Source organism: Oreochromis niloticus, linkage group LG5, assembly GCF_001858045.2.
Source record: "Oreochromis niloticus isolate F11D_XX linkage group LG5, O_niloticus_UMD_NMBU, whole genome shotgun sequence".
Lineage (NCBI taxonomy): Eukaryota > Metazoa > Chordata > Actinopteri > Cichliformes > Cichlidae > Oreochromis > Oreochromis niloticus.
In genome coordinates, this window is record NC_031970.2 from 16,771,854 (window position 1) to 16,794,221 (window position 22,368).

Below are 22,368 nucleotides of genomic sequence, written 5' to 3' on the forward strand. Positions count from 1 at the left end.
GGTAGTTTGGATTTTGCTTTAATTTGGTGTATAAAGTGTATGTTTTAGCAATTTCAAAAAATAAATGAAAAAAATATGCATTTAGAAAAACTAAAAATGCCACAATCTTTTTTTAGCTTTTCATTTGCATAAACAACATTTGCAATAAAAACTGACACTTTATTAGGCACAGTTTGCTAATACTGGGTTGGAGTCCCTTTTGCCTTCCGAACTGTTTTATTATTCATGGCATAGATTCATCAAGGTCCTGGAAGATTTTGGTCCAAGCTGACATGATAGCATCACACAGTTGCTGCAGATCTGTTTGTTGCACATCCATGATGCGAATCTTCCATTCCGCTCCATCTCAAAGACTATCAGATTAGGATCAGGTGACTGTGGAGGCCGTTTGACTACAGTGAATTCATTGTCATTTGCAACAAAACAGTTATAGATGATTTGAGCTTTGTGACATGGCATATTATTGTCCTGAAAGCAACCATCAGAAGTACGCTGTGAAGGCTGAATATGGTCAACAACAACAGTACTTAGGTAGGCTGTGGCATCTAAATAATGCTTAGTTAGTCCCGAGTGTCCCAAGAAAATGTCCCCTACACCATTACACCACCAGCAGCCTTAACCGTTGACACAATGCTCTGATTCTGACCCTACCATCTGAATGTCACAAAAAACATTGAACCTGTGCTGATTAAAAGATGCTGATTTGGTACTGAGAGGCCAAGAGTGTCCCAAGACCCATCCCCTATGCTATTACACCACCTGTTGATACAAGGCACAATGGACCAATGCTTTCATGTTCCTGGTGCCAAATTATGACACTACTATCTGAATATAAAGGAAGAAAGACCAGGAAATATTTTTCCAGTCTTTGGTGAGTCCATATCACTTGTAGACTTATTGACAGGAATGGCATTAGGTGTTCACTGATATTGTTTTGCACATCTTGATTGTAACAAGTACTTATTTAGGATGCTGTTGCCTTCCTACCAGCTGGAAGCAGTCTGACCATTTTTCCATCACCTCTTACTGAATATTTTCTTTTTTGTGGATCATTCTCTGTAAACCCTAGCTGTGGTGGGAAAATCCCAGTAGATCAGCAGTTTCTGAAATGATAAGACCAGCTGATAAGTCACCTAAATCATCTCTCTTTCATGTTCTGATGGTCGGTTTGAATGTCAGCAGATTGTCTTGACTGTCTGCATGCCTCCGTCTATTGAGGTTGCTGCTACATGATAAATATAATATTGGTCTGGTAATTAATGATTCCTTTGTTATAAAAAGATAATGATGAAAGAATAAGAGTGTGTAAATGGCTCTTATTTTTTTCATTTCCTTTTCTGCATCTCCTCTCTCCAGTGAAAGCCCCCACAGTGAACCAGGAGCTCTGGATGAGATTGACAATGGTACCGGGCCTAACACAAGTGATGAAGGTGAGTCAGCAAACACATCAATCCACTGTGAAGACAGCAGCTGGATGTTAAGAAGCTGACAGAGAAAATAATGAGATTTCCTCTGTTCTTTTTTTTTTATGGCAGAATTGGAGCAAATTGAGGCCATAGCCAAATTTGACTACGTGGGCCGAAGTCCAAGAGAGCTGTCCTTTAAGAAGGGAGCCTCCCTGCTGCTCTACCTGCGAGCTTCTCAGGACTGGTGGGAAGGCCGACATAATGGTGTGGATGGGCTGATCCCACATCAGTACATTGTGGTACAAGACATGTAAGTTAGATTTATTAAGGCTGTGAAGCCTTAATAAATATATATATATATTTTGTTATGCAGACTTTTAGTTTAAAACAGCATCAGATCAAGAAACCAGCGAGAGCTACTTTGAGCTTGGCCAATATATTGCTCTGCTTTCCTGAATAGACATTTTCATTGTCACTATGTTTGTCAGTTGTGTTGCATTTTCAGAAAGCTTGGCCTTAATGAAATCTTCCTAACTTTCATTTCCTAGCATTCTTATTGGAGCAACAGACACTCAGGACATTAATCACTCTTACAGCCTTAAGTGTTGTGGATTTATTCCAAAATGTGTTGAGATCTTTATTTGGCTACAATCCATCTTTTCATGATTCAGCTTCAAGTGGTAGTCATTATATAATTCTGCTAACAGACAAATGGTAACAAAAACATAACCTTTGTGGTCGAAGCAATTACCCTCTGATCCACAATTTGCTAAAGAGAGAGATTTTCTTCGAATGGACATTCACTCAGGTCACGTATTAAATGGAGGCCCTTAATTTCTTAATAGCTTCTTTTCTGATAACTAGTAGGCAGGTAACAAAATTAAAGCTAAATTAAGAAGATTAGTGATTTATGCAGTACCAAAAGGACAGAGTAATTAGTGGTTAATGTTTTCCTTTAAAAGAATGAGCTTGGTGCTGTGGTGTTTTTGTGCAGGGATGTGATTATTAAGGATTCTCATTTGATTTTCAATAACTATAATGAAAGAAGTTGAAGACAGTGAAACCGCCTGAAACTGCAGTTCCCTATTGACTTCTAGACACTGACTCCAAGGAAATTACAACTCTATTACGTCGGCATTGGCTTCAGAATCAACCAGTTACAGTTCTGGTTTTAACAGATTGTGTACTTTGTACAAAAACTCAATGAACAGTTGCTTTAAATGAAATGGGAATGTAGTTATCAATGATTCATTCATCAAGAAAAAATACAAGAAAAAAATCTTTAAAAAAATTTAACACAGAAATGAATTAACAGTTCCAACACTGCAGAACTCCTTATTTAGTTTATCTGGCAGACTACTGTTAATTATTTTCTATGTTAAACATTAATAAAAAAGCGTCATCGATATGCATCTGTATCAGGGACGACGCGTTCTCAGAGAGCATTCATCGGACTGACAGTGAGACCAGCAGTGGGCCACACCACGATGACAGAACCTCATCAAGGAATGAGCGTCAGTCTCCTTGTGAACACGCACCTGAGAACCGCTTTGGACCAGCATTAGGAAGGTAGTAACAGATAGATATATGGGATGGACTTGAGAGAGGAAGGACATTGTATGTTTATCCAGAGCGAAGAAACTGAAACTAATCACAAATTAAATATCAATTTTATCGCCTCTTTTTAGGGTGCGAGTGCGATCAGATGGCGCTGCAGCTCCACGCCATAGGAACGGCGCTGACAGCCTGAGCCCCACCAGAGCTGCTGATCTACCCCCCAGGGTTATGCCACGCCCCCAGAGTCCACACAAAATAGCTGTCAGCAGGGGTCCAACTGACAGTCCCGAGAAACGCCGTCTCACCACATTTGGCAGTGCTGGCTGCATCAGCCACCCTGATAGAAAGGCGTTTGTCGACAGCCACTCTCAAAGATCATCACCAAGCACCACCCGGCATGCAAGTTTAGGAGACCACAAGGCTCTTGAGACCGAGGCACTCGCTGAGGTGATTAAAATCCTTAATAGCACATGCAGTTTTTGTTAATGTAGACTTTTCTTATTTTATTGTATAACAAACATGTAATAAATATATACAACTGTCCTATATGTATGGCTTCTCTAAAAAGGAAGCTTCCTTTTACAGTTTCATCTGAAAATCATAACTGTATCGAGGCGAAATTAAGGATGAAAAAAAATTCTCAATCGCTACCATTCCTAAATATTATGTGCATCATTAGCTCTTTGATGGGTACCAAAACAGTACACAGTTGGCAAATAAAATTTTGGGTTTAGTTTTTCCACCATCACATAAAAGGGCTCGAGCTCTGAGGAATAAGACAAATTTCTTTTGCCTCAACAATAGATTTAGCTACTCTCTGCTTGGTTGCTTGACATCAGTTTCATTTGTTTTTTCCTCTACTTATGCTTCTCAGGATATAGAGAAAACAATGAATACAGCCCTGCATGAGTTGCGTGAGTTGGAGAGGCAGAATGTAGCCAAACACGCGCCCGACGTTGTGCTCGACACATTGGAGCCGCTTAAGCACCCTGGTGGAGCGCAGGAGGTGTCTGCCAGCCCTCTCCATACCATGGTGATCAGAGATCCAGATGCAGCCCAGCGACGCAGCAGTAGTAGCTCCTCATCTGAGACTATGACCACTTTTAAGCCCGCTCTGTCAGCCCGTAGACCAAGTGCTCCTTTAAGGCCTCCGCCTGTCAGACCTGTCCGACCGGCTCCTGTGATTGGACAGGGCCAGGGACCCCACCGCTCCAGCAGCTCAAGTTCGTCTGGTTTGGGCAGCCCAAGCATCACTCCCACTGACAGGGTCTTCCCCAAAGCACCGTCCCCATCACCATCCACCTCCTCTTCTTCCTCGGACAAACAAGGTAACATGTAGCTCCAGTCAGACAAGTGGTTGAAGAATGCTGTGGATACAGAGTGATTCAGATTATCATCATGTCCCTTCCCATTTTTTAGACAGCAAAAGAAACATTGACACCCGATGAATATTTACCACTAATCTTGTGTATTGTAGGATAGGTGCTTGTTTCTGCCCACAACATCCACTCTGTTTCCACATGTGTTGGGAACAAGTCAATGTACTGTACTGCAGTGATATGTTACGCAAAAACAGGATTTAAATCTATGAGTTTTATAGTAATGCTGCCATGCTGAATAGCCATGCTGGGTAAAGGGATGCACTGGAAAATGCTTCTGTTTGCTGAAATACAAAAGTGAAGTATCTCAATGAAATGTTATTAGGTTACAAAGATGCCGTGAGCGTGTTCTTTGTGAGTGGTTTCCTGCTCCATTATAAAGGGAATACTTAAGGGAATATTTCACCACTAATCATGTAGACATCTAGTCTGTGGTGGTGGTTCATAATATTCCTTTTATATACCATTTATATTGAAAGAAGTTGTCTCAGCAAGCCTGTCCCACAGCGTCACAGCATAAGCAGACAGACAGACAACATGGCTGAATGGGGAAAACACAGTGGACCTGCCTCAAACTGCAGTTCTTCTAATGACCACTAGATGCTGGCTCCAAGGAAATTGCAGCTGTGTAATGTTAGCATGGGCTTCAGCCCCAAGCCGTTAAAAGATTCTATACAAAACCTCTATGCACGGTGGCTTTAAATGAAATGGAGAAATCCTCCAAATGTTACCTTGAAATGTAAGGAGCTGGGTAAAGCGAAGAAAAAAGTGTTGGTGAAACTCCTGGCAGCAGACTGATTGGCAACTAAAGCACAAATGGGCCTAGTTGGCACCAGTTTGCCAGCTTGTGCTGCTACTTCAGTCTGGCAAGTTTACGGCCACTGCGATGGTAGTCTCATTGGCCAATAGCCTGTGTCAGGCAAAGTTGTGTCAGGCGGCAGCAGTGCAGCTCCTCTTCTCCCTCCATTTGTTACATTTCCTCAGCAGTGGACCAGGACTGTTATACACCCACTGTGATTCTAATATTTGATAGTGTCCACTCCGTGTCAGGACTGGGAATCTGTTTCTAAAGTTACTTCTTAATTCTTATATATCAAAAGAAAAGTAGTGATATCCTTAGCCAAAACTACTTTCTCTTTTTTCTTCATCTGTTAATGTCAGAATGGGCCAGAGAGTAGCAAAATAACCTGAAGTACAGTGATACAAATAATACCGAAAGTTGTTGTGACCATTATAGATATGCTGTGCCTATAATTAAAACATTGAAATAAAGACAAACATAAAAAAAAGAGCTTATATTATTGTCAACTCTCTATATTAAAGGATTAGCTGTGTTACCTCAACAGACTCTCGTACACTTCAAATGACTAATGCACTTATACAAAAAACACTACAGGGAACTGTGCTGCATTTGTAAGTTTTGTGTCTTCATTTTGATGAACTTGTACTAGAAACATGATATAGCACATCAACATTGAAGCTTGTCAAGCCTCGTCTAGATTGCACATGGTCACTGCAGGCTGTGTGTACGTTTAGCCAAACTTGTTTACTGTTGGTGATATTTGTTGTCCGTCTTATGAGGATGATCAGTATATCTTTAATGTGTAATAGGTACATCGGAATGAATATATACATATTGTTAAAGGATGCTTGTAAAAATAACATTGTATGATAGAAACAGGATATATTATCATCTCTAGTGTGTAGATTTTTGTAATTCTTACCCTTGCACAGAAATTGGTAAAACAATAAATCAATGAAACCTCCCCGAAATGTCTTTATTGTCTGTGTGGTGATTTTGAGTTAAAAATAAAACAATGTAGATGACTGATATTGAACAGTAGCTGTGCTGCAAATGCACCACACAAAATGTAAGCAATGCAGCGACTTTACTTCTTTGTAAGAAATGAAAATCAACATAATGTATAATCACTTTGACTTCAATGCATGTACAGTGGAAATGCTTTAACTATAGTTGTGTTGCAGGGCCATCTACTGGCTGGCATGGGTTATAGTGCCATCCTGAAAGGCTATATAATCACTGCAAGAAAACATTTGAAACTGCAAACATATATGAAAGATATAATGCAACGTGAGCTGACAGCCAATTAGTGTCAAATTTATTTTCTTTCTTTTTATTTTATTTTCAGTCATTTGATGGTATGGTGTCACAGGGTCAGACCCCTGCCATGATATCTCAGTATGGTTTTTTTTTTTAGTTTTTTATAATGAATGTAACTTTTTGCACTAGCGACAACCTTCTCACTGGATTAATGTCTCATAACTGTAACATATTAGTAATGGTTCACTGTTAATGTTTAAGAAGCCATTCAATGACCACATTTGTCCTGTGGATGGAGACAATGTGCTTCTTGGGTCCTTGAAAGGAGACTGAAATGCTCTGCCGAATTGAAAAGGTTCAAAGAGTCTCCTTTTATTGATATGCACGTGTACTCAGAGGCCAGATCAGTACATGGAAGTCATCTTCACTGCGGGAAACACACAACTTTTTTTCATCCAAAGAGTTGCAAGACAAATTTGTAAATAATGCAAAGGGGTGACAACCATAAAAAAAGTGAACAAACAAAAACGAAGTAAGCATACAACGCTTTCCACCTTTTCAAAAGCAAAAACTCTCTTTTTTCCCCATATCCTGATCAAGATGAGTCTGTTTTGCTTCTTCCATAACCAGCACTCAGTGTCAAGTTTAATTCACTTAGGTGTGTTTATTGAGATTAAAGTGGGAATATAATCAGATTGTGGCCTTAACTGAGGCCTGAATGCCTGCCAAGAGCGAATGAACAACCTGTAGACTAACACCCAGCTTTCCGGCTATGGGTTCTTAGTTCAAAAGGCCTTTTCAGTGATGTTGTGATATGATTAGTAAGGCCACCAGAGTCGAACCAAGCACAAAGTAAAGTATTTCCTGGCAATACAATATTCAGGTCCCCCACTTACAAGTGTAACAGTACGTATGAAACTTGAGTGAAGAAGGGAGACGTAAGTTTATTGGAGCATCACATGATATTTTACACTCCATATTTTAATCATTTAGACTTGATGATGCTCTGCCTAAAACATGAAATTTCAATTTCCAATGTTAGAACACATTTTTAGTTGTAAGGTGTTTTTAATTTTCAAAATTAAATAAACGTCTCTGTTTTTGCTCTCAGTTACAGTAACCTTTTGTTAGAGCTCCATAAAAGCTTGTGTTAAGTAATGTTTTGTATAGGTTTGTTCTGCCTGCATAAGATTATCCTCTAAAAGATGCTCAGCCTTTCATTCCTTGCACTTACAAAGAAAGGAAGCATAATGTTACACAGTGCATTTCTGAGGTAAGTGATTTATTTTAAAATTTGATTTTGCTTCATTAGACTGCCCTATTGTACTAAGTTTTTCAAGTATGGTCAATTAAAACTATACAGGAGTTTAATAATGAACAATTGGAAGCAAAAGTAAAAAATAAACAGTTGTCTGTAGCAGATTTTCAGCTTACTACACCACTAATTACCTCACAGCCTCTTAAAGCTATCTTGAGACCCCTTGCATGACACCTCCGCTATCCTTAATGAGACAAATAAAGTCTTTTGTACAAAACAAGCATGATTCCTGGAAATATTTATCCATGTAACTTGTGGACACTGGTATTTTGAGTAGTTTTTGATAACTACTCAAAATAGGATTTGATAGGATTATTTCCTTCATTATAACATATAACATCATTATTGTTTTTGTGAGGTAATGTTTCTTTGACCCCAGAAGATGTGCTAAGGAATCTCAGTTGCTGTTTACTTAAGTTAATCTGACACTTGCATTCATTATGGCAATCCAACTTGGAGTTAAAAAATATTTCTATCCAAAGTCAATAAGCAGCTATAAGGCACCAGACTTGTAAGGTGCACATATCTTGCTTAAAGTCTTTGTTTTCAAGAAATAATACAATAACTGATTGACTATATAAAGCAAGACTGTTAGAAATCGATTGTTTTTATAGTAGTTCCTACGGTAGAAGTTCTCAAACTGTCCACATTGGTAGAGTGTGGGGCACCAAGAGAAAAATATGGACTGTGTGTAAGTGGTTAAACATGCCATAAATAGTGAAAATAAAGTGTTTGCTGATCATATTGTGCAAATCTTAATTTCATCATGGATTCCTTTTTATTGGTAACAAAATAAAATTAATAAAAACTTTACAATGTGGAGATATTTTCTTATTCAGTGAGTATGCCGAGGTAACAACACTGAAAACATCCATCCATCCATCTTCATCCGCTTTATCCGAGGCCGGGTCGCAGGGGCAGCAGCCTAAGCAGAGAAGCCCAGACCTCCCTCTCCCCAGCCACCTCCTCCAGCTTATCCGGGGGAACACCAAGGCGTTCCCAGGCCAGCCGAGAGATATAATCTCTCCAGCGTGTCCTGGGTCTGCCCCGGGGCCTCCTCCCGGTGGGACATGCCCGGAACACCTCACCCAGGAGGCGCCCAGGAGGCATCCTTGTCAGATGCCCGAACCACCTCAACTGGCTCCTTTCGATGTGGAGGAGCAGCGGCTCTACGCTGAGCCCCTCCCGGATGGCCGAACTTCTCACCCTATCTCTAAGGGAGAGGCCAGCCACCCTTCGGAGGAAGCTCATTTCTGCCGCTTGTATCCGCGATCTCGTTCTTTCGGTCACTACCCACAGCTCGTGGCCATAGGTGAGGGTAGGGACGTAGATCGACCGGTAAATTGAGAGCTTCGCTTTTACACTCAGCTCCCTCTTCACCACGACGGACCGGTGCAGCGTCCGCATCACTGCAGCCGCAGCACCAATCCGTCTGTCGATCTCCGGCTCCCTTCTCCCATCACTCGCGAACAAGACCCCGAGATACTTGAACTCCTCCACTTGGGGCAGGAACTCATCCCCGACCCGGAGTGGGCACTCCACCCTTTTCCGGCTGAGAACCATGGCCTCAGATTTGGAGGTGCTGATCCTCATTCCCGCTGCTTCACACTCGGCTGCGAACCGTTCCAGTGCGAGCTGGAGGCCTTCACCTGATGAAGCCAACAGAACCACATCATCCGCAAAAAGCAGAGATGAGATTCTGAGGCCACCGAAGCGAAAGCCCTCCGCCACTTGGCTGCGCCTAGAAATCCTGTCCATAAAAATTATGAACAGAACCGGTGACAAAGGGCAGCCCTGGCGGAGCCCATCACCCACCGGGAACGAGTCCGACTTATTGCCGGCAATGCGAACCAAACTCTTGCAACGGTTGTATAGGGATCGAATGGCCCGTAGCAATGGGCCAGACACCCCATACTCCCGCAACACCTCCCACAGGACACCCCGAGGGACACGGTCGAATGCCTTCTCCAAGTCCACAAAACACATGTAGACTGGTTGGGCAAACTCCCATGCACCCTCAAGTATCCTTGAGAGGATAAAGAGCTGGTCCAGTGTTCCGCGACCAGGACGAAAACCGCATTGTTCCTCCTGTATCCGAGGTTCGACTACCGGACGAACTCTCCTTTCCAGCACCCTGGCATAGACTTTCCCAGGGAGGCTGAGGAGTGTGATCCCCCTGTAGTTGGAACACACCCTCCGGTCTCCCTTCTTAAAGATGGGGACCACCACCCCGGTCTGCCAATCCAGGGGTACTGCCCCTGATCTCCACGCAACATTGTAGAGGCGTGTCAACCAGGACAGCCCTACAACGTCCAGAGCCTTCAGGAACTCGGGGCGGACCTCATCAACACCAGGGGCTCTGCCACCAAGGAGTTGTTTAACTGCCTCAGTGACCTCGCCCCCGGAAATTGGCGGGTCATTCCCTCATCCCCAGACTCTGCTTCCTCCTCGGAAGACGTGTCAGTGGGATTAAGGAGGTCCTCGAAGTATTCCTTCCACCGCCTGACAATTTTCTCAGTCGACGTCAGCAGCGCTCCACCAGCACTATACACAGTGCAGGTAGAGCACCGCTTTCCCCTCCTGAGACGCCTGACGGTTTGCCAGAATCTCTTCGAGGCAGTCCGAAAGTCTTTTTCCATGGCCTCTCCGAACTCCTCCCACACCCGAGTTTTTGCTTCAGCCACTGCCCGAGCCGCATTCCGCTTGGCCTGTCGATACCTGTCGGCTGCCTCCGGAGTCCCACAGGCTAACCAAGCCCGATAGGACTCCTTCTTCAGCCTGGTGGCTCCCTTCACCTCTGGTGTCCACCATTTGGTTCGGGGATTACCACCACGGCAGGCACCAACCACCTTGTGGCCGCAGCTCAATGCAGCAGCTTCGGCGATGGAGACGCTGAACATGGTCCATTCGGACTCAATGTCCCCAGTCTCCCTCGGAATGCTGTTGAAGCTCTGCCGGAGGTGTGCGTTGAAGATCTCGCGGACTGGGGCCTCTGCTAGACGTTCCCAGCACACCCTCACTACGCGTTTAGGTGCACCGGGTCTGTCCAGCGTCCTCCCCCGCCACCTGATCCAACTCACCACCAGGTGGTGATCAGTTGACAGCTCAGCCCCTCTCTTTACCCGAGTGTCCAGAACATATGGTCGCAGGTCTGGTGATACGATTACAAAATCGATCATCGACCTGCGGCCTAGAGCGTCCTGGTGCCACGTGCACTTATGGACACTCTTATGTTTGAACAAGGTGTTCGTTATGGCCAAACTGTGATTTGCACAGAAGTCCAATAACAAAACACCACTCGGATTCAGATCAGGGAGGCCGTTCCTCCCAATCACGCCCCTCCAGGTCTCGCTGTTGTTACCCACGTGAGCATTGAAGTCTCCCAGCAGGACAACAGAGTCTCCAGATGGGGCACCTTCCAGCACCAGCTATTCCAGCAGAATAGCTTTATTAAATTTAAAATCTAATGCATATAGCAAACTTTGATCTAAAAAGTGCTTCAGCATGAAGCAGATTGTAACCTAGTTAAATATTTCCTACACTTTGCATCCCTGGAAACATCTGAGATAAAAGTAAAAGAATCTTTTCTGTGCAGAATGGAAGTAAATGTTGCAAAGTTGTGAAGTTTTAATGTATCAGGACACTAAAGAAAATCTTTATCTTTCCCTTATTGAGTCAGTGCTTTCATCTTCTATGGCTTTCTTAACCTTAAAAAACTGGAACACACTGGACAAAACTGTAAAGGTGTGCTTTAAGATGTCTTGGACCACACTTTATCAGCTTTAGCATCTATATGACGTGATGGTCCTTTAAAGGACACAAATCATTTTGGACCAGCATCCTTTACATATTAAGTTCCAGTTCCTTTCTTTGAACACATTTTGAATCCTTTCCCTCATGGTTCATGGTGATAGTGTAGCACATTTGCTTTTGTACATCACATTGTATAATATATATATTTTGTTGGACCACTCTCTGCAAAGCTAATTGCATGAATTGTTACATTAACTGTGCCAGTCTCTCATGACAGGTCCACACTTTCCAACTTCCACACCAATAAAATTTCCTTAGTCTATAGTTTAAACTAAATTAAATTAACGGCTGACTACAGACCAACCAGGCAACCATATAATTTACCTAATAATTTAACCAATCATCAGTCAGCTGCTGTATTCACTGTTTCATCTACCTCAAAATTAGCAATAGAAGTAGAAATGCTTGCAAAGGAATGTCTTGTATTCAAAATAAACTTTAGTAACAGAAGCTGCACTACTGTCAGAGACTAAAGTGCTAATAATACTCCTATAATAGTAATCAGGAAACTAGTGTAATTTGAGGATGATGCATTTGAAGGGTTGTGGAATTATCAACGTCTGATTGAAAGAAAAAAAAACATTTTTCTTCGTACAAAGTGGCAAAAATGTTTGTGTTATTGTGTGTAATTTTAATGGGAGGCATGTAGTAATTGCACAGTGAAATACAGTAAAACGAATACAGAAAAAAGTACAACAATGCAGATACTTTTTCCTCTTGAGACCCCTGAAATCCAAAAGATCACTACAGCATTTTCCAACTTGGAGGGAGAGTTGATAAATGCTGGATGCCCACTATATATACATATATTTCCTTATCTTTGTACTCTGCATGTCCACTTTCTGCAGTATATGGATGTATACTGTATTTCCTCTTTGATCTTTGATCACAACGGCAATACTGTAAAAAAAAAAAAAAACTTCTAAAGCTCAATAATTACACTGTTAAGGAAATGACATTTTCATGTTTTACAGAGTTATATACGAGACTTTGATGTGCAGTATGTCTCTATAGTGCGGGTTGCCTAGAAACCTCATTGTGATGAGATCACTGTTATATGGTTAAAACAAAAAAATGTCCAAGCATGTACAATAATTGCTTTTGAATAAAAGATGTGAGATTTTTTAAGATGTATGTAATCTTTTAATTAGTGCATTGAAACCTTAAGCTACATTACATGCTGGGCTATCATCAGTCTTCAGTAGAGAACCTTGGAATTAGAAGCTTTGCATCCTTAATCATGGCTTCAGTTTTGTTTTGTTAAGAAAATTATTAGAGTGAGGTTAGGGCAGTGGATCACCACAATTCAAGTCTTTTAAAGGTCAGCACAAACTTTACAAAATGATAAACAGCACTATTTTATGTACTGTCCATTTAATTTTATATGTACCAGTATTTTCTCTCACTTTGAAAGACATTTGCATTTATAAATTAGCCATAATTTTCAGCATACACGTTTTCCAGAGGGATATGGGGATAAAGCAGCAGACCAGAAGCTACTACCTAAGCGTTCCAGTTCGTTTATCTGCTTTACAAGTTATTCCCTAACTCTATAATTTACTGTAGAAGTAGGGAATAGGTATAGATCTTTGGGATTACTAGAAAAGGTAACGCTTTTTGAGGTTAGATGTGTGCCTAAGCAGTGCTTTGACTTCAAATTAGCTAGTGCAGAAAAGAACATTTTGTGAAAGCAAAATCTACTGTTCAGACTAATTGGAGAAGAACTGTCTTTTGAGCATTGAGCATTAAGACTTGTGTACACAGCTCTGGGCGAAAAGCACTTCACTGTGAATACGAGAGGCTAACAGGCTGTCATGGCTCTTGAGTTATGTTCATTTTAATTTAACTGGAAAAAAATCAAGAAACTAAGATGGGTTTATATATATGTGCATGCCCATTCTTTAACGTTGTTACTAAACCATTGATAAATATCTACAATATCTACAGAGCACAGGAATGCAACAATCTGTGGCTGCTGACTAGCCGGGTAAAACTGTGCCAATACAACTGGAAATCAAATGTGAACAGCATGAGTCTTACTACACTGCCTTTGTCTCCTCTTCCCCCTCTGGTGTGAGAGATATCTGTTTTCAATCAGTGGGACATGGTGGAGTGAGTCACCCTCTGGCATCTGCTCCCTGGCTCTGCTATATTTTACTTCAATAAGTTAAAGATACTGAGGTAACTGTCAGGAGATATGAGGGCCTGATAAAAAAAAAAAAATCTAATGGGAACTCTGGCCCATGAGGAAGATGAAGAAATACTCAGATAATACCTGCTGACTGGAGGCAGACGTCAAAGTGCCAAAACACTTGTGCCAGGTCACAGTGATTAATTTCTCATTCAGTGAGAATCAAGATCTATCACTGGAACTAATATGCTTACGGAAAAATGCAGGTTTCCTGGAGCTGGGAGGAATGGACCTGGATATTAAGAGAAAATTCTCCTCTCAAACTCAAATTAAACCTTTTTTTCAATCTTTTTGGGTTTTTTTCAGCTTAAGATGCCTTGGGCTTAAGAAATGATGATTTCATGATGTAGAGGACACAGCAGGTTATTCTGGCCAATAGTCCAAACATACTAGTTCTTAATTTTTAAATCTGCACAAATCACTCTCCGTGACAAACCTAGAGATGAGGATCACCTCTGTTGTTTTACCAATTTTAATTAAGGACTTTATTTACAGAGTCCCTCTGTTAATCGCCAACTTTCTCTGGTGCTTATCCCAGGGGCTCTGTTGTTGGCAGGACCTCCCAAGGCAAGTTGTTCTTGGGTGATGAAGACTGAATCAGACGACTCCAATGAAAAAGATAAAAAAGGATCAGCCCCACCCTGGAGGAAGCCAGAGTAGGTAGCTCTCTGATGGATGCCTGAGCTTTGTGTGGGGTTGAGAAATACAAGCTAGATATAGTTAGGTAAGGTTCACCTCAACACACAACTTAGACTCTGGAACCAGTGTTGTAAAGAGAGGCTGGACTCTGTTCTAGTCTGGAGTTGCCCTCAGTGAGAGGAAGCAGGAAGGGGTGCGTATTCTTGGGATACCACAGCACAGGGTTTTGTTTTGTTTTTTTACCAGTGGACAAACGAGTGCTTCCCTACGCCTTCGGGTCAGAGAATGGCTCCAGATTCTCATTTGCAATTATTCACCAAATGCCAGTTCAGAGTACCTAGCAGTCTTGGAGTCGCTAGGTGGTGTGCTGGAGAGTGCTGGAGAGGGGAGAGGAAAATGGCAGATGACAGACGGATTGGGGCTGCATCTGCAGTGACACGGATGTCACGGATGACATGAGACGTTGTGGTGAAGAGTAAGCTGAGTGTAAAAGCAAAGCTATTGATTTACTGGTTGCTTTAGGTCTCTACGCTCACCAATGGTCACGAACTATGGGTAGTAAAGGAAAGAATGAGATTGTGGATGCAAACACTGGAAGTTAGCGTTCTCTGAAAGATGGCTGGCCTTTCACTTAGAGGTTGAGGAGTTCAGTCGAGTGGGAGGGTTTCAGGATACAGATACTACTCCTCCAGATTAAAAGGAGCTAGATGAGGTGGTTTGGACATCTGATGCTACCAGGTATGTCCTACCAGGAAGAGGTCACGGGATACGACCCAAGCGATGCTGGAAAAATTATATCTCTTGGCCGACTTGGGAACACCCAGATGAGCTGAAAGAGGTACTGGAGAGGGAGGTCTAGGCTGTGGCCCAGACAAGTGGAAGAAACTGCATGGATGGATGGATGGAAAAGTAACTCTAAGAAATAAGCTCCAAATTACCATGACACTCATGCCTATGATGAGTGTATGTAAACTTTTGAACACAACTGAAAATGTGAATAACAGTATCTTGATTTTCTTTCAGGAGTAAGATAAGACATTTTAACACTCATTGTTATCGCAAAACAGCTACACTCCCCATTCATTTTTACTTCCTTTGAAGCCAAGTGTCTTTTAAGGTGTTATTTCCTTCCTGAACTATTGTAGCCAAGAATAGAAGTCAGTCTTCAGTTAAACATGCATGCAAATAGTTTCACTGTTAGCATGTTTTGAAATAGTTTCAAACTATGATTACCTCACAGTTTGGGAACTCACTTACCTCCATCTGTTGAACATTTAACTTGAATTCCTGTCCTTCAAGTATACAGTTTAGTGAGTTTAAAATGTCAATGACCAGAAGTAGCAGTCTGCGATTTCATATGGATAGTTCTCCAATTCTCACGAGTAGCTTGAAGCCTTGTTACTACATACACTGATGAGAGCCTCCCCAGTGTCAATTTCATGGATATCATCTGTTTCTGTTTAATATGAGATGCAGATGTAGAATATCTTTCCCATATTTGAAGTGCAATGTGTTACATGTGAAAAAAGTTGCAGGACATTGTTTGTTTCCTGTGGAAAACAAGTAGGCAGCCACAGTGGACCGGGGCATCAGACTGCAAGAGTCTCGTGGGTAAAAGAAGTGCATAGGGATGAAATACTCAGAGTGTTTAGACATCCGCATGCACCACCCCAGTGTGCTCTGGATTCCTGACCTCGCCTAAGGGTATTGAAAGAGCATAATATAATAAAAGAAGTGCTTGTGACACTGAACTTCTCAGAGTCACAGGCAGTTGTTTTTTCTTTAAATTAATCTTATTTTATAAAACAATGCATAATGTGAAAAATTTTAATTTATAGTTCTAACAAGTACATTCACATGAGGGAAAACAATAGACAACAGCATGAACAACATTGCTGCGACCATGTTTAATGTACTTACAATCTTGCTGCCTTTGAAAGGGTCGCTTTGAAGATAGGGACCAGGTCTGCAACCACTCACAGTCAGTTTCTGTCTTTGTTGGCTTTTGTGATTAAATAGCAATAAGATTATAATATTAAAAATAATACGAGTCAGTCTGCCATTAGTTTAAAACTGAATGGTGTCAAGTTGGCAAAACAATGACACAGTTTCTGTAAATGTAATTGCAAAGGCACTCAGGCACTCAGCAACCTTGCTGTGATATAGGAATATAACTAGAAGACATCCAGTTGTCAACTAGTTGTATTGAGTCCCACATTGCATAAAGACACATGGCAGATTACTTGCACTCACTGCAACTTAATTGCAAAGGGTTGGCAATCTGTCTGACAGTTTTTCTAGTCAGTCCAAGCCAGAAAGTCTGTATGGAAACAGGCTCCTGGAGACAGTGGGATCTCCAAACAATCAACCACTTTTGATCAACTTGTGAGTATAATAGGTTACCTGGAGGTTAAGGCTATTGCACGATGAACATTTGGGCAACCAGATGGTTGCCATAACTACCTGTAATCACTGGCTGAATGCAAAAAAGCAAACCAGCAAAAACAAAACCAACAAAAACCTCAATTCAGTCACAGGACAACCACCCATTTTTTCTTGTCTTCTTTTTTATCATCAGGTTATTGGTTGACAATGTCATGTTGGGGTCAACAACATCCTCAAGGGATGAATCCTCATATTTAAATGGCTGTTATATTAGGGTAAATCTTATGGAGTTGTGATGCTTTGAACTGCAAATTGTACCACCATAAAGTAAACAATTAAATTTGTCATCTATGACTAAATATCTGCACACGCAATAGCATTTTCATGAGCCTCAGCAGGACTTAATATAATATAAATAATCTAATAAAATTATGCTAACTAAACTTGTTTTCATTAACAATATATCTGCTAAGTACCACAGTTTTAGAATATACACCCCAGAACCTTAACATTATTTCTTTAAGAATAAACTGACATGTTAAGCAATAATTATTGAAACTCTTTACAGTCCTTGTGTAAGTTTGGATAAAGAACAGTAGCCAAGCTTCTGAAAAGTTGACAGTTCACTGTTGTAATTCTTTTTTTTTTATATTAACCATATAAAAAGAAAAGAATTTGCTGTAATGCTGATCCAAATTCTTTTTTGTCTGCTGCATTAAATCAAGTGTAGCAGATGAGAGCCTTTTGCTTTTATATAGCTTTTTTTAAATGAGCATATAGTAATGTCGTCAGAAGAGTAAAAAGCCATTTACATTTTTTTCAAGCTTCTGTGATCATGGTGAGAATTACTGAATACGTTGGACTCTGTTAAGCTGGTCAAATGGAAATGTGGTTCAAGAGGATACCCATGCATTTCACAGGAATAATGAGATCTGAGGCATCAAAGCTGAATAACTTACAATGGTAATCCTTGTAAATCATTTCCCCATAATCAATTTGTAAATATTTAAAATCTGTGAATGCATAAATGTTACAGAATTTTCTATATTTCTATGTTTCTCCAAACACATCCAATTATGTAAACAGTGGCTTCAGCAGAATACAGGATGATGTCATTTGAATAAACCTAACTAAAGTTCCATTTATGTTGTTCAGTGCTGATCTGGAAGAGCAATTTTAAAACATTATAGTTAAAGGTTTGTATAGCATATATATAGCATTGTTTGACTTTTAAAAATGAACCGCTTGATGCTAAGCTAAATGCTGCAGAAGAGAACTAATTAATAAGCTTAAAAATGAAATATTCTCTTATTTCGGATGAAAAAAAAAGTAAATATGTATTGAGACAAGACTTGCCATATTAACATGTTTCCTTGCAGTGTGGCTGTGATTAGCTGAAGGATTTTGGAGAGCTGTTTAGTATCCATATTTGTGTGCTTAGAACAAAAGACAAAGAACTGGAAAAACTGATTATATTTGTTTGGTTTATGAAATGACCAGCAGTGTGCTGGGGAGAGTCTCAGTGAAATACATCATATCAGCACTAAAAATATCTTGCAAGTTGCTTTTTGGTGGAAGGTTGCATATTAACTGAGGGAAGTTACATAAATCAAAGAAGGTTTTTGCTTTGATCTAATTCACAAAGTTCAGGCAAGGTGTCTGATCAAAACACTATATGAAAACGGTGAGGAATCATTTCTGTTTGCATCTTCTATGTACACGAATGATGTAGTGTAAACAACTGGCCAAAAGTTCAGTTAAATGTCTAACATATTTCAAACGCATGATGAAATCTGTTTAAACCAGTTTTTAAAAATCTGTGCAATTTAACTAATTTGACATGTCACATTCATGTGTATGCATTTGTGACAGAGTCACAAATATATACTGTAAAAACATCAAAACACCAAAAAATGCATTGTAAAAACACAAGATGACTTGAGAAAAAAACATGTATTATTCTTATGCTATTTCATAATTCATAATGACACTTTTTACACGTGTATTTATTAATGTCATTGTGTAGTCTCAACAAAGCAGTTGGTGAGTGAATATAAGGGTTCGTACACATATTATTTAACGTACTGACATGTCAGACTGACATGGCAGGATTTACATACCCTGCCTACCAGCAGCTCCATCTCACATCTCACCCATTTTTCAATCTAATATGTAAGATTTGGATGGCAGGGTCAGAATTTGCATGAAACATGAAACATAAAAGCATGGATTCATTGTCCCTTGCATCAATATTTCAGCCTGGTGGTGGTGTAATAGTTTTTCTTGACACACTTTAGCCCCATTGGTGCCAACATCAAAATATTCAAACACCACAGCCTACATGAGTTTTGTTGTGGGCAATATTCATTCCTTTAGGACTGTAGTATGACAATCATCTGATGGCTGCTTCCAGCAGGATAACATGCCATGTCACAAAGCTCCAGCCATCTTAAAATGGTTTCTTGAACATGACAACGAGTTTTTCGCACTCAAATGGTCTCCACCGTTACCAGATCTCAGTCAAAGAGAGAAGCTCTGCGGTGTGGTGGGACTGAATGATGTAGCCTAAGGAGTCTAAGGAGTCGACGGGACAAAACTCGGCTGTCCATCTGCATCTAAAGGACAAAGGCCACTCTTTTGAGGACACCAATGTTGACATTTTGGACAGAAAAGACAGATGGTTTGAAAGAGGAATGAAAGAAGCCATCTATGTCCACTGTGAACGGCCATCTTTTAACAGAGGCGGTGGCTTACGACACCAGCTGTCTGCCATCTATAATCCAGTTTTGAGATCCATTCTCAGACGCCTTAACACCCACTCACACCCTGGGCCAGCTGACCTCAGGAAATCACATGATAGGGTGGAGCTAGGTTTCACAATGAGCTCACCTGAAACCCTGGCTGATTGTGACCCACACCCGTTTTCACACCTTGGCTCGGGTGATTAGGTAGAGGATCAATACGGGGTCCATGACCCTCTTGGGGACACTCCCATAGGGCTTAAAATCTGGGACTCTCCACTAATTGCTCTTACAAGTCAAGAAGCTTCTCGGATGAGAGGTGAAACATCTTCAAGGAAACTTAAAGAAGTTACGCTTTTCTTTCCAAGCTCCTTAGACTACAATGACCCGGATGACTGAGAACCTTCACAGACACTGAGTCATGAAGGTGCAGCAGACAAATGTGCAGCAAGTGTGTGATGCTATCATGTCAGTAGGGAGCAAAATCTCTAAAATTTGGGAGGAAGATTTGCAGCACCTTATTGCATCAATGCCATGAGGAAACCAAAAACTTTTTTTTTTTTTTTTTTTTTTTTTTTTTTTAACCTTTCCCGTTTGGTTCTTTTGCCATCAGAATTATTGTCTAAAGGCGAAGAAAGATGCCCAACGGATTTACTTTACCAAATGGACCATCCCAGCCTTGCCGTAATGGTCCATTTGATTCACCTTTTATTGTTTATTTTATTTTCACTTGCTGAATACGGGACAGACTTGACTGGTGGAAAGAAAGGGGAGAAAGAAAGAGGGAAAGAAAAACAGCTGAGAAGAGGGACGGGGGAGAAGGGCAAAAACCAAAAACCAACAGAATAAGCAGACAAAAAATACATATATCGATCACCTGGATCACCTGTTGAGAAAGAAAAAAAGAAAGCAAGCAGAAGAAAACGAGAGTAATAAACAACATCACAATGATATATGGGAATATGACAGTAAATACTAAATATTAAACATTATTGTGCAGCACGTGAGATCGACAGCGCACAGTGTGCTTTGAGGTAGGAGCCAAAAAGGGTGTAGTTTGTGTGTGTGATCACCCGTGTGTGCACCTGTGAGCATGAACGCGCTTGTTTTTAAAAGGTTCCTTCATGTAATGATCTGCTAGAGGGTGTGGGGGGCCACTGCCCCGTCCTCCAGGGCATGAAGCAGGTATGGAGGAGATCAAAACTCCAGACATCCAGAGGCCCCCAGAACACAAGAGACCAAGGAAGACCAACAGAGGGGCAGCCGCGCCACTATCCCAGAAAGAGCTGAGGAGAGTCCCAGATGAGGGGTCACTCAGCAGCCGCGGAGCAGAAGCCGGGGGGGGTTGCAGTGACGTGCCCGTGAGGAAACCAAAAACTAACTAAAAGATAACCTGGTACTACCAAAGTGTGCCTAAGAAAATGCTACAAGTTCATTATAAATATTCATTGATCCACGAATACCACCAACACCAAGTGTATTACATGTATCAAATTCCATATCCCATATATGCAAATTTATTCTTTTTTAATGTAATATTTATTTAATATTTGTTAAATATTTTTTTTCTTTTTTATATAAATTTGTCAGAAGACACGTTAAAAATTATTTGGCAGTTATTTCACAGTTCAGACTTTAAAGGGTCAATTCTATCATTAAGTATTTCTTCATTTAGACACTACTACGATGTCAAACTCAGAGTTGTGACTGAATTACAAGAGAAAAACAGCCTCTTTCCTAATGCCAAGCAGATATTACTGATAAAATCTCTTGAGACATGGTGATTGTTATGTGGTTCTCAGAGGTTTGACAGGCATGAACAAATAACACACGAGACTTTCATCACTTCAGCAAATAGTTTTGGAGTTAACTGTCTGAGTTGGCTCGGTGGCAATGTCTCAGTGGCCTTGATTATCTCCTGCATCAAATCATATCTGACTTTGACATAATGCAGCTAAAAAGAAAAACACAAATAAAGCTCAACTGTCAACAGCCTTTTATCAAAAACAGAGCTGATAAGCGGCTGTGTTGTTCATCTTAATTTATTCTGTATGCTGACATGTATGTGCAAGAACCAAGCTTCATATAATAAATGCTATATAATATAATAGCCAACTAAACTTTAAAAAAGGTATACTTTCAGTTTCATGCAAATGGATTCACCTTAATAAGAACTGTGTTTAAATGGTTTGTGTCAAAAGTTGCATCTATATGTTTTGCAAATGTTAAGTTACTGAACACAGCATGATTGTGGAACTCTGGATTAAAATGAACCCAGACAAGCGAGCAAACAGTTAGAAGAGTTTGATAAATCAGCCCGTCCCAGTGAAAACATAAATTGTAATTTCCTCTGTGCTGGTTGATTTTGTTGCTATCTTGTTTATTTATTCAAACAAAACCACAGTCTGTGACTAACTCTCATTTCCTACAGTCTTGTGTGATGCAATGATAAATTACAGGCATAAAATTAAAGCAGGAGTTGATGAGAATAACTTAAATTAAATTATGATGATTTTCAGTCAGAACAGTGTTTGCACTGCTCATACTAGCCAAGCTGACAAGACGGAAACCATGATTCATACTTAAAGCAGGCAGACAGCAATAGAACAGCATGTCCATTGTGAGCAATATAAACTGAAGTGAACTGTTCGTCCACCTGGCAATATTATGTCTGTTATATCTCTGTCTCCATTTTTTCAATAGCCAACATGAGACAATAAATTCAGCTCCCAAAGAATATGACAATTACGCTCAAGTGGATTTAGGCAGAGACAAAAAAATTTGAACAAGCAGTGGTGAATCAAAATGATTGACTAGTGGTCCCTGACACAGATAAGAATGATATGATGCAGGCCTTTAATGAGGAACATAGTGTGC

General features: G+C 40.6%; 1 protein-coding gene across 3 annotated transcripts in view; it reads left to right on the forward strand.

Moving 5' to 3' along the window:
- Positions 1-6,115, forward strand: part of LOC100703081 (SLIT-ROBO Rho GTPase-activating protein 3) — a 36,589-nt gene extending 30,474 nt beyond the window's left edge. For 2 of the 3 annotated variants that reach the window (XM_005453538.4, XM_005453539.4), the window contains exons 18-22: positions 1,357-1,430; positions 1,536-1,716; positions 2,829-2,975; positions 3,095-3,410; positions 3,838-6,115. In XM_005453538.4, the coding sequence (XP_005453595.1) occupies positions 1,357-1,430; positions 1,536-1,716; positions 2,829-2,975; positions 3,095-3,410; positions 3,838-4,302 (1,183 nt within the window). In that variant the 3' untranslated portion in view covers positions 4,303-6,115. The remainder of the gene's footprint in view (positions 1-1,356; positions 1,431-1,535; positions 1,717-2,828; positions 2,976-3,094; positions 3,411-3,837) is intronic. The other variant, XM_005453540.4, reaches the window with a different exon arrangement.
- Positions 6,116-22,368: the final 16,253 nt, after the last annotated feature.